Source organism: Heliconius melpomene, chromosome 14 (assembly GCF_056956725.1).
Source record: "Heliconius melpomene rosina isolate 202511_hmr_F chromosome 14, ASM5695672v1, whole genome shotgun sequence".
In the NCBI taxonomy this organism is placed as follows: Eukaryota; Metazoa; Arthropoda; class Insecta; order Lepidoptera; family Nymphalidae; genus Heliconius; species Heliconius melpomene.
The window spans coordinates 7504308-7517854 of NC_140402.1; the positions used below are offsets into that span (position 1 = coordinate 7504308).

General features: G+C 34.3%; 2 protein-coding genes across 7 annotated transcripts in view; one reads left to right on the forward strand and one right to left on the reverse strand.

Moving 5' to 3' along the window:
• Positions 1-13547, reverse strand: part of Trpm (transient receptor potential cation channel, subfamily M) — a 177345-nt gene that overhangs the window by 103344 nt on the left and 60454 nt on the right. The window lies entirely within an intron of this gene.
• LOC146532242 (allergen Tha p 1-like) lies at positions 1151-7399 on the forward strand. Its single transcript, XM_085197319.1, has 3 exons — positions 1151-1282; positions 2817-3024; positions 7007-7399. The coding sequence occupies exons 2-3, from the start codon at positions 2826-2828 to the stop codon at positions 7189-7191; spliced, it is 384 nt and encodes a 127-aa protein (XP_085053445.1). The 5' UTR covers positions 1151-1282; positions 2817-2825; the 3' UTR covers positions 7192-7399.

Genomic DNA, 13547 nt, shown 5'->3' on the forward strand with positions numbered 1-13547 from the left:
TCTTATGTCAATGTGCGGCGTTGAATTCTGCCACTTAACAGGCAGTGCCTCTAGAATTCGGCGGAAAGTGGGGTTTCGGAATGTCTTAACAGCCGCCATCTTAGATTAGTAATCTAGATATTGCGGCTGCTTCAAAACTAAAGATATATACCAAATTTCAAGTCAATCACTAAATAACCCTTCTTAGCAGTCGGGAACAGGAATGGGCTAATATTTCAATGACTAGACCTACAACGAAATCAAGCTAAATAAAACGTCAATATATCCGATTTTCTCACTCCAGGGCACTACACATGAGAATAAAAAGACAAAATTAATAACTTTTTTATAAAAAAATATAAAAAGAAACATTTTTCCATACATTCCAAATAAACTCCTTATGTACCTACATTAAGTATTTCCTAAGTCGTAAAATAAGCTTTTTCCAATGTATAGCCACCATTAGTTTTTCCGTGAATAGGAGGAACATATACCCATATTCTGCAGGCTATAGATACTTGCCGCTATGGGATGTTTTATTAAGAGTTTTCTCGAGGATTTATTTGTACTAAACCCCCGAGGATCTATTCTAATCCTTCTGGCTGACCTGGATTGTAAATCGTATAGAAATATTGCTTTAACAACAAACGGGAATTATTTATGTTTTAATTTTTTTAGCTTCACGCTATATATCCCGCATATAGCAGAGTAAAAATTATGTAAAGACACTCAATTCTCATTTTTTTTCAGACACTCACTGTTGAGAGACGGAGATTAACGCCGCGTTAAGTCTGGTTATCGTAAATAAAGTCTTTTTTAAAATTTAACTATAGGCTTATAAAAATATTACCTACTTTTGTTTTAACCACAAATTGTTTATTTATCGAATCCATCTTAATTTTCTATTGTATTAAAATTATATTAATGGCATTATTGAAAGTAGTGTCTCGGCCATATCTATTAACATGACATTGAATCATTAATAATGAAAACATTGTATTCGTTTGAAATATTAGTTTAAACTTAATTGACGTCTCTGAGATCAACTATCACCACCAATTATTATAATACGTAAGGATTAAAGAAAAAGAAAAGTGTAAAAACCTAACCTCGTTACATCAGACAAATAACTGAAAGTAACTGAGTCGCGTGATTTCAATAATTAAATGTAAATAATCTATGAATAAATCTTCTTTACAAATATAAAAAGAATCTGACCGAGGAAAGGCACAGTCAGACTTAGTTCTGGGAACAGTGTTCTTCGTGTTAAATAATATTAAAGGATTTCTATTTATGTTTTAACGTGAGTTAATAGTTTATATTTTATTGTATTGCTTTACGTGTGTGTAAAAAATGGTTTGACATTAGATAAGCCCAGTAGAGTGAAAAGTTTAAAAAAATCTAGTTCTTTTTTTTGTCCTAGACATTGCGTAGTAAAGTGGCAGAACTTAACGCTGTGTTTAGTCTCATCAAAGATGGGATAAGAAAATAATTGACATATAATTTTTACCCTAAATAGGGTCTGAACCCATAGCCATTACTTTTACAGTTAGAGGTTGTCCCAGTACAGCTCTGGCTTCATTATACGTATATATGTAAATGTTATGTATAACCCTTTTATAAATTCTAAATACGTTACCATCTTTTTTGCTATGTATATATTTTTTCTGTAGAACATACCTGAAACAAAATGGAATAATTTATAATAAGATATTTTGTTCATTTTATCATATTCAAACTCAAACATTTTTTATAAAAATATACTTTTGCAACTCATTCTTTTGAATGATCTAAATATTACTTAAAAATGGTATGAAAGGGGGGGGGGGAGGGGGGGGAGGTTCCTGGTTCTGGTAACAAGGCAAAGAGCGACGATGAGTTCCATCACTTAGCACGCAATGTCTTACTAAATCGTCGGAAAGTGGGAAACAGAAGTGTGTTAATAAGAAACAGAATTTCTTAATACTAGGTTCCGAGGTTCCCTCTGCCTACCTTGCCTTTTGCGGGATATTAACGTGAAGCTTAAAAAAAATATACTATTAAAATATATACTTCTATACTATAATATCATAAAACTGAAGAATAAGTTTGGTTAAACAAACTTATCTCAGGAAGTACTAGTCCATCGTTTCTATTGAACCCATTATACTTGCGATAATAGTTCGGACATTCAGTACGTGTCATTTACCATACACAACTCTTCATTATTCCCATTCGGACGAACAGGCGAAGCCGCAAGTAAAAGCGAGTTGTTAAATATTTAAATGAGTGTAATATCTGTCAAATTAAAGTGAATAATTGACCTTCACATAGCAGTCCCAGCAAACTTTGTACTAAGAGTGACGCACTGCGGCTACAGTGGGTATTAAAATAATTAAAGCAATTCATATGTTAGCTTTAACACTTTTGTTTAGATATATCGCTGTATTAACACACTTAAAACGATCTTATATATTCTTAAATTTCTCCTAATTTAAGATTTTCTTAAAATCAAGGTATACTTATGCTTCTAGAATAAAAATAAATAAAAAATAATATAAATTTATATATATTTATTTAAATTGTAATGTTTTCTATTATGTATAGATTTATATGGGGCACAGAGGAGACCTGGAAACTTAGTGTTAAGAGACTCCGTTTCCATTAATAGACTTCTGTACTCCACTTTCACCGAATTCTCTAAGCATTACGTGTTGAGTAGCGGACCTCAAGACCACGATTTACCTATTTACCATTATTATACTATCATTCAAACAAGTTCCAACAATATCATTCCACCATATCATTATCATTAAAAACTTCTAAAGCTTTTCATATAAAATTTTTACGTTCTACAGGATACAAATATGTTATACAGAATGCAACTCCTATTAGCTGCTGCTACCCTAGTAGCAAGCCTCGTAATAACTAAGGCTCAAGTAAACTCTGAGAGATTGGACAGTGTCAACATAGACGAGGTGTTAGCAAACAAGAGGTTACTTCAAGCCTATATCAAGTGTACTTTGGATAAGGGGAGATGTACGCCAGAGGGAAGAGAGTTAAAAAGTGAGTCCTTTGTAATATAATAATAAAAATTATTTAATTAAGACTAATCGAGGTTGTGGATTCGATTTCCGTTTGAGGGAAAGAAAAAAAATTAATTGGTCGCTCTAGGAAAAAGATAGAACGGCGTTGAGTTTCACGTCTTCCGCCAGAATAAACAATATCTCTAAAAATAGATCGGAAAGCGGCGAGTATAGACACTGTCTTAACACTAGTGTTTCTCTGTATATCCATCTACGTGCGGTTAGTATGCACGCTATATACGCTATTGTAACAAAAAATTGACGTTTTTACCTGACAGAACGCGATGATTGTTTATTGTGTTTATCTATACTAATATAATAAAGCGGAAAAGTTTGTTTGTTTGTTTGAACGCTAAGATCTCTGGATCTACTGGTCCGATTTACTTTGTTTTTGTTTTGTATGAAAGCTGCATTCTTCAGAAGTGCTATAGGCTAATATAACATTACATTATACATATAAACTAATATATTTTAAAGTACTTTCTAATTTGACATGCAATTTATTCTGCCCTGTTAATAACAACCGTCGCGTCGCTACGCAACCGTTACCGCGACGTTTTGATATTCATCCTTATGAAAATAAATATAATAGTCACTTTTAGCATTTTATCTAGATTGAAATTATAGTTTACTGTATAAAATTCTAATAAATAATTAAGGAGATGTCACTGATTCGAAATGACCGCCTAGGTCATTTCGGGCGGCATAGTATGAGTATGACCGACGCGAAAATATTCTTATAGTTCAAGCAGGCGTAGCCGCGTCCGGGTCCACTAGTTTTCCATATAAGGAAAAATATTGATTTACAAATTAGTTAGATTTCGCTTTTGGGAGAAATCTACTGATCTTCGATTCTTTGATCTTTTTCCTTATTTGAAGATATAACAGTCAGTGTTGTAAAATCAACCTTTGCTCTTTGTATAACCAAAGTACTTATAATAAAAACAAAATCCATTCTTTATTCTCCGCCATAGTTTATAGCCCTCCACGTAGCCCCGATACCTCATTATTATATAATGCTAAAATTATAATAAAAATAATTTCTTTAGCAATACTTATCCTAATGAGGAATGGTAATAGGTATGAAATAATGCTTCAAAGTTCGTTACAGTAAAGTTTTTACGTATACCAATACATTAGTTTTTGTTTCATTAAAAATAACCAAGTAGTTATGATTTTACAGGCATTTGAAGTTTGCAAAAATTTCAAATGCCGCTAAGAGTCCCGCGGCCGGCGGTGACGTCACAGGTCTGGCAGAACTCACTAGTCGCCAACGGTGATAGGAGATCTCGCGCAGTACTTTGTTTGTTTGTTACTCGCTTGTGTTTAGTGTTAATACAATTAATTAAAATGGATGAAGGACTCGAAAAAGGTCAATCGGATAACCTACCTGTAATAGATGGATTTATGGTTGCCGATTATTTATCGGAAAATAGTGATTTCGTCGCCGCAGAAGTGCGAGGAGTAAAAATGCGAAGATAAGTTTTGTTGTCTAACTAGTAATATTATGTCAATTTGGGTTATAGATAATAACTATCTTACGTTATTTTATTTGAAATTGTTTATTTAAAACCGTAATGTAACCCAACCTAACTAGTTTCATATTGTAGGTAACGCTATTTGCGTTAAAAGTACCAAACTTTTTATTCAAGTTCAAAGTAGTAAGATTATTTTATAAGTGAAAATAATATAATAATAATATAACTAAATTCATGCAGTAAGTTGAGCATGCACAATTTTTTTTAATGTAGATTTTTAATATTTTTATATATGTATATCTGAATAATATTTTTATTGTGATTATTGAAGATCGGCAAGAGAGAGTTATGGTCACGATGCTATTGCGTACGTATAAGTTAAAAGAGTAGGTTATGTATGTATTGCCAAATATAGATTACAGCAGAACACCGTGCACGTATTAAACTATATTGTTGCAGCTTAGAATGCAATGAAAAGAAGCAATAAGTTTATACGTAATCTGCGAAGATTGTGCTGCCAGCAGAGGTGATTGTAAACATAACATGGCATTTATAATGGGCTACATCGTCGAAGCGACGAGTCTTCAACAACTGCATCTGAGTCTTCTTTTTCTTGGCATTAATCCCGGCGTATGTTGCCAGGGCCTGCCTTCCTGCCTAACCTACTCCACTTTACACGATCTGTAACGTCCTGAGTGGTTCGACCATTGGCACTCATGTCCTGCATCACGACATCCAAACACCGCATTCTTGGGCGTTCGGAGGTCTAGCTCCAGGTACAGGACAGACATACCAAGGAACTTGCATCCGACATAGTTCCTACGCCGGCGCGCAACGTTGCCATACCATCTTAGGCCACGCTCTTGGAGCTTATCCGCTACGTCATGGACCCCAAGACTACCTCGAATGCGTCAGACCGCAGCATCTTCATTTCCGTGACGTGAAGCTCCTCAGCGTGCCGAGATAGTGCTGGCCAACATTCGCTGCCGTATAATAGAACCAGTCAGATGATGCTCTTATACATCAGCCCGTTGAGCTTGGGTGGTATTCTGCGGTCGCAGACCACACCAATAACCTCCCACCATTTGACCCAGGCAGCGCTTATCCAGCCATGGACATCGTGATCGATGCCTCCAGACTCATGCATAACGGATCCAAGATACTTGAAACTTTTCCAACTTAACGGCTGGCTCAGAACCTATAAGGACATTGCTCGAGTCCGGGCTCCCTCAGGCTATGTATTCTGCCGTTCTCAAGCGCACCCTTCCAGAGGTTCACTTTACGCTCCAGCATTAGTTGCTTCTCTTCAATGAGTGTAATGTCATCGGCATACATCATCAGCCATGGAGGCTGGTCCTGGATGTGAGCCGTGACAGTACCGAGCAATAAATAAGAACGAACTAAAAGCCGAGCCTTGGTGAACCCCCTACTGTGATCTAAAAGGTTTGGTGTCGACAACAGCAGTCCTAACTATCGCGAATCGCAAAGCGGGATCGTAGTATATATCTCTGATAATCTCAAAATAGGCCTCAGGGATTGGATCGCAATGCCCTCCAAATACATTCACGAGGCACACAGTTAAAGGCCTTCTGCAAATCTAAAAAGGCCGCAAATCTAATGCAGATCTCTCCTTTTTTTTTCCTGTATGCCTCCATGAAAGTTCTGAGTAGTCTCTCCATTAAAGTACTGATTAAGTTTGTGGTAACTCCCAAGCCAAGTCAAGTGTTGTTGGAAAAAATTGAAGCTTTCTAGTATCGATACTACAATAAAAATAATCAAAGCTAAAGATTTTGGTATAACACGCGATGAAACCGAGCAGGATAGAACTGTTTTTTTGACAAAATACTATCAAAACTTCAATATCTTAAAATACAATGCTCGCTATTACATTATGTATGTGAAAAAAAAAAGATTTTAAAAATATACCTATATATTATTTATTAAACGAAACTAAATTTGTGGTGGAACGCCAGCTAAGGAAGAGCGCGAACTGCGAGTGAACGAAGACGAACTGAGCGAGCGAGTTTTGCAAGACCTGTGACGTCACACGAGTCGGTTATGGCCCAACGGAATCTCGCGTCGCGCGCTTACTTTAAAGGACAATATCTCAAAAACTAATAGACGTATCAAAATAATTCTTTCACAAGTATTTTTTGTTTTTAAAAAACAATACGATAAGCTAGAATTTAAAATTAGTGATTATTCTCCATTATAGCAATTTTGTGTTATTTTCCTTATTATTATGTAGATATTACAAATAATATTAAATAATGATTACTCTCGTACAATATCGTGTGATCGATGTAAAATTATAAAAAAATTACAACATATGAGGAATCGTCTATATAAGAGAGATTAATCACTATAGCAAAACGGAGAGTTCCAATTGTGGATAGATTTATTTTCATTTCTTCGTTCTGGTAACAAGACAGAGGAAAGAAAGGAATTTATTTAGTTTTTTATATAAAATATCAATAATTTCAGCCCACATAACCGAAGCATTGCAACAGGGTTGCGACGGTTGCACAGACGGACAAAAGGAGAGTGTACGGAGAGTTATACGTCATTTAATAAGGAACGAACCGGACTACTGGCAGCAACTCGTGGAGAAATACGACCCAGAATTAGTATTTTCTAAGAAATATGAAGACGAACTTAATTCTCTTTAGGTACCAACAAAGGATTTTGGAAAAACACATAATATTTTTTTGCGTTTTGCGTGAGTTCCGCCACTCAAGACGTCTCGAATGTCTCGAAAATTACAAACCAATTGTAAGCGATTAATTCATACTTTAGCATCACACTTTCCTCTTTGAATTAGAGACACTGTTGAGTGGAAGAACTCACCGCCATACTCCGCCTATCAGGGCGGAAAAACGAAAACGAACGAAAACATAGAGATAAATTAATAGAAATAAGTTTATTTTTAAATTAACTTAACTTTTCAATAAACAAGTGTTATTTATTAATCATACACTTTTAAATATTTTTACTTTTTCATGAAGCTGTGCTACATTTGTTTTATTAAATAAATATCCGTTCAAACTGAAGTGTAATTTTAAGCTGATACAATATTTATTACCGCCGATGTAAATAAATTGAACTCTATAGTAATTAAATATTTAAACAAATGTTATTTTTTTTACTGAAATTGTGTATTATTTGGCATAGGTAGTGAGGTCGATTCTAATGAGTAATTATTTTTATTTTCTTGCTCTGATAACACAAGACAAAGAACGGTGTTTAGTTCCGCCAAAAATTGGATGGAAAGTGGAAGTGGAAGTATAACACTACGCTTTCCTCTGCCTACGTTGCTTTATTGTTTGCGGGGTGCAGCATACAAGCTTTTCGAGCAAGGATTTTCTGAAGTAATGTAGTGTTAAGACACTCCTTCTACGCTTTCCGCCCAATTTGCTACAATGCGTTGAGAGGCGGAAATCAATACCTCAATTTGTCAACCATAGCGGAAAAATAATATAAATATAATCATTATTAGAGTAGGGATCGAAGCCCTAACCGTCACATTTACAGTTAGACGCTACCCACTACGCCACGACCGCCTATATCCTGCATATAGCACTGTAGACATAGATAACCTAGTGTCAGAGGCATTTCTTATCCGCTTTCCCTATTATTTATACTCTACTATATTACTATTATATAGTAAAGCGTATGCGTGGATACAACATATTAAAATACGCTTTCTAATAAATGATATTTATGTTTGACGTGTTAGTATTTTTTTTAAAGTAACAAAACCCAACAGCCCTTTATAGCGTGACAAAAAAATCACTTCCAACGTGACACAATTTTAACATAATTATAAAAAAACAAACGACGTAATTTCCATTGTTTCATAAAACACGCAATGCCGTGACAGAAATACATACTTGTGGTAATAAATTTTCAAAATTAATTGTAGTATGACCTAAATGTACTTATATAAAGTGATAGATTGTTTGGGTAGTTAAGTGTTTTAGTTAACTTAACTTAAGGTTAATTTAACTTAATCTTTGTACTTACCTATTCTTACAATTTTTTTTATAGAAACAAAAATATTTGCTAGAGGTCAGTAGTGGCGAAGGGGTATAACTGTGTGATTGTAAAAGCGACAGGTTGTGGATTCGATTCCCACTAGGGGAAAATAAATATTTAATATTTACATAATTTTTCTGGTGCCCAGGCAAATGGCGGCGTTGAGTGCCGCCACTAAACACGCAATCCCTCCAGAAATTGGCGTACAAAATAAATATAATCATTCCGTCGAGTGAGAATCGTACCTACAATCACTGTATAATAACACAATAATTGATGAAACAAAGATACATGTGAAATAAATGTAACAATCATATAATAAGTTAATATGAAAATGTTACATTAAACTCATAAAATAAGATTGTTGCTGATTATAGTTTAAAAACAGCTTCATCATAAAAATGAATTGTATATATTTTTTTCTCATATTTCGCTTCCTTACATACTATGTAAAATAAAAATGTATCTGTATTTCACAGAGTAAGCACTCTCTAACTTTACGCTAGTCACTACGTCTCCAAACTTTTTTTATTTGCAATTGCGCTGCTTTAACCGCATTTAAGTCTCACAAATATAGAATAAAATTGTGTTTTTTTTATTTATTGCCTAAGTTGAAAAATTTAATATTTTCATTCCCTTGCTCTGGTAACAAGACTACATAAGTGCTGCATTCCTACTCATCACGCAATGAATCCAGAATTCGGCGGTAAATGGAGAATGGAAGAGTGTGAATGGGAAGGGTGTGTCTCAACACTCGGTTACCAGGTTCCCTCTGTCTACTCCACTTACAACTACAATCATACAATTCCCTACACGTACTTAAAAAGTGATTAACATGAAATAACAAGGCTTCCTGTATCGCATAGGCTATGGCAAACAGCTGTCTGCGACAGCTAACTTCATAATAATACCGTAGGCTATAAATCCTGCCTAACCGCGATTTCCTCTACGAGTATATAATTTTGGGGTATTTTAGACAAAATTCGGAAATTTTAAGACTCATTTTTGGAACAAAGGAATAAAATTTGAGGTTTTACGGTTTGTCGTAAAGTTCAATTCAGTATATACATATATATTTGTATATTAAATATGTATATTCGTACTTGCTCAATACATGTGAATTTTATTAATTCTGTAATCTGTATGTTACAAGAATGTAAAATAATTTAAATTTCAACGTATGTTTAATTATAATAAAAGCTGAGTTCAACTGAGCTTAACTCTGTAAAGCTTTCAATTTAAATTTATATGGGCAAGTTTTGGTACCTACTTAATGAAACAACAATGTATTTGAAAATGGCATATTAACAAAGTACTTATTATATGGCAGTATTATATTACAAATATATATATAACCTCATATCTTTTTTTATTTTTTATATGATATTATTTATTATCTTTAATTAATTAGACTACATTTTAATTGACCAAAGTGAGTCGACCCTTAACACAAATATGTTGAAAGATACAGCATAAAACTATGTTAAAAAAATAACTATATACGCCTTTTTTTAATGTCTACCTTAACAAATTAATTCTCATACATATGACAGGATCAGAACCCACACTACTAATTCGAATGCCATAAGTTAATTATTGATGGTTACTCCAAAACAAAACATAACTCGTAACAATCCTATCTCATCTAAAATGAATATGAGCGGCAGTACAAATAAGATTATAAGGTATTATATACTGGAACCAGTATTACCGGAACTTGCATAATTAAGGCGGAAACGGAGAACCCACTGGCAGAGGTGGAATTCTTTTGTGAAATATAACGAAATTTAATAATTTGGCATTATATGAATACAATTTTTTTATGCTTAATTAAAAATGTAGTATTTTTATAGAGTAAGGCTGTTCTGTCTCAGTGGGAGAGCGACTATAAAGGCGACAATTATGGGTTCAATTTCAAGCGCACTCGAAATTAGTAACTATAAGTTACATATAAGATTAGAACTATTAGAAAATTATTATTAAACATAATATTTATTAATTCAATATAAGAATGTTCCCGAGTAGGTGTGAATTATTTTCTTTTCTCTCTGAGAGCTAAAGCACGGTGTTGAGTTCTAGAACTCAACACGCAAAATCAAAATTTGGCGGAAAATGAGAAACGGAATGTCCATGACCCTTATAAATTTTTAAACCATTTTATAATTAATGTAAATGTATAGAAATAATTTGGCTTATAAGAAATTATAATTATTTCATATAAGAAAATCTCCTATTAACTTAAAAATATGGCACATTTCGTAACATAGTTTCTGATATAGAGGGATTAATTAGACTTAGTCGGGAAAAGGCCGATCACGTCATGCGGTCAAGGAAGCCACTGGCATGACATCCTCTATCTGATGAAAATCTTATTGTATAGTACGGTCGACGAGTACTGGTTGCCCTGAAGTTAAGTTTTTTGAACTTTTGCACATTGTTTACTCGGAAAGAAAATAATCGTATAATAATAATTTCAGGGCGGCCACAAGTCATTATAAGGCCACAACTCATCATACCAATTTAATAAAATTTTGCATACATAATTATGGTACATAACTATACTAAAATTAAAATTAAATCAGCTTCACGCTCTATCTCAAACACTGCAGGGTAGGCAGAGGGAACTATTGTAAAGACGGCGGAATTCAACGCCGCGCATTGTCACGACACTAGTGCGGGAAATAGAAACATAAATTTAAATATATATTTCATTTCCTCGAGTAGGTATCGAACCCACAACCAGTCGCGTTTACAGTCACATTTAGTGACTATTGCCGTTTTCTGAGAATAACGTATTCCACCGATTTTTTTTACTTCCTGGTTTTCCTACATAGCAGAATCATCAGAAAATACCACTGACCTAGTGTAAAGACACTCTGATCTCCGTTTTTCGCCTGAATTCGAGACATAACGGGTTGAGCGGGTAAACTTAACGCCACAACTTGATTTACGGGAGCACTAATAATAGCACAAATAAATACTTTAAACTGGCAATTAGTCGCAAATCACACATTTTATTTTCCACACTAAAAATCGGTGCCAAATGTTTCTACATTATAACTCTAAAATGCTAAAATGAGTTTTATCGAACGTTGAAAATTGCTTCGAGTGTTGCAGAATGGGGAATGGGTAACTTTTGTATACGAGTATATGTCGTTTAAAATTTCACCGCAAAAGTAGAATTGGAGTTTGAAAACGATGTTTTTCAATATGTGTACCTATGAATAGTGGGTAGAGTTGGGTAAAAAGGTCATCTAGTGACCTGACCTTATCTCATTTACTCTGTTCTAATAAGTTGGACGTGTGTTTGTATCTGTGGAACTGTTTATCTGGCTGTGGCGTTGAGTTGAAATTATATTAAAAAATTAAAATTTGACGAAAAATGAGAACGGAAGTGTCTTATTGGGAACGGAGTGTCTTAACAGGGATACAGTGTTAAGTTTTTAAAAAAATGCAATTGAACAGCATGATTTAACGAATGTCAAAAGCACTCTGTACTCCGGAACAGATGTTCTAAAGGAAGTTTTTAACTTCAAAAGGAGTTCACTAACAGGATATCCTTATGTCTTGCCAACTTTGATGGAACTTTAACGATCTCAAGTCACTATTTAAGGTACGAGTAAAGCTTATTCTTACATTTATAGAGACCCGTTTGTTGCTAAATGCAAAAAATTTTTAACTAGTATATTATTAGCAGAGATTATTTTTTACAATGTAGACGTCCATCTGCAAAAAAATTAACAAAATAATATATTTACATGCTTCTTTATTATTATTTTATTTACACACCGCATTATTTCCCTTATGTAGCAGGGTAGACAGAGGGAACCCAGTGTTAATATCCGCTTTCCGCCCAATTTTCAAGCCATTGCGTGTTCAATTACGAAGCCCATCGCCGAGCTTTGTCTTGTTTGTCTGATTTTATACCTGCGAGTGGGAATCGAACCCACATCTGTCGTGTTTACAGCCAGACGCTCTGCCCTTGTGCCACGATGGCCTGAGAAAGAAATGTCGGATTTTCTCATCTTTACTAAAGCTACAATACGTAAGCTTAACTGTTAGAGACGGTTAAACTCACGTATCGTCCTAGAGGATATCTCAATGTATAGGTTTCATTCAGGTATTCTAGATAGAATCTAGAGAGATCCTAAAATAAGCAATTTGAAATAAGTAATTTGGTAACTTAATAAAGAATTACCAAATTTCTTATCAAATTATTATTTTTCTTTCAAAAACTCTAATAACATAATCGCTGAACGAATGAATACATCGCAAACTTCTGCGTAACTGAAAATTTATCGGCAACTTTGTGTTTGTCCGCCGGATTTGTTACAAGGTAGCTTTTATTAGTATTTCTACTCCTTAGAGTTAGCGCTAAGAAATATAAAAGAAAATAACTTTTCTATTTCGTTGTAAGATTTATTTTCCCTTTTTTTCTTTAAATTTGTAGCCAAGGTTAAAAGAGTTATACATTTAACTACTGGTTCTAAATTAGCTTCGCGCTGCACAGCAGGGTAGGCAGAGTAAACGTAGTGTTAAGACACTCTTTTCCCCACTTTCCGCTGATTTTAGAAGGCATTCTTAAGTGACGGAGTTGAACGCCGCGCTTTGCCTCGACAACAGGTCGAAGAAATTAAAATATAAATTTAAATATACATTTCATTTTCTCGAGTGGGGATCGAACCCACGACCAGTAGCGTTTAACTAGCTTCTAAAATATGCTCGGCAAATAAGCCACAATGATATAGCCATAACACACGCAAAAGATCGTGCAAAGTGGAGTAGGTTAAGTAGGAAGGCAGACCCTGGTAATAGCTGGGATTAATGCCAGGAAGAAGATATAGCCATAACACAGTAAAACCAACCAAGAATATTTGAAAACAAAATTTAACTAATATCAAAGAGCATTCATCATATATGTGCATCAGAGACCACACAATGATTGATTGAGCCATATCAATTCAAGGATCAACAGCCTGGACCCTGGAGT

Bases quoted from the DNA above. Each gene is read 5' to 3' on its own strand.
- LOC146532242 (XM_085197319.1), top strand. From the start codon at position 2,826: ATGTTATACAGAATGCAACTCCTATTAGCTGCTGCTACCCTAGTAGCA. The intron at 3,025-7,006 runs GTGAGTCCTTTG...CAATAATTTCAG, and splicing joins AGAGGGAAGAGAGTTAAAAA to CCCACATAACCGAAGCATTG.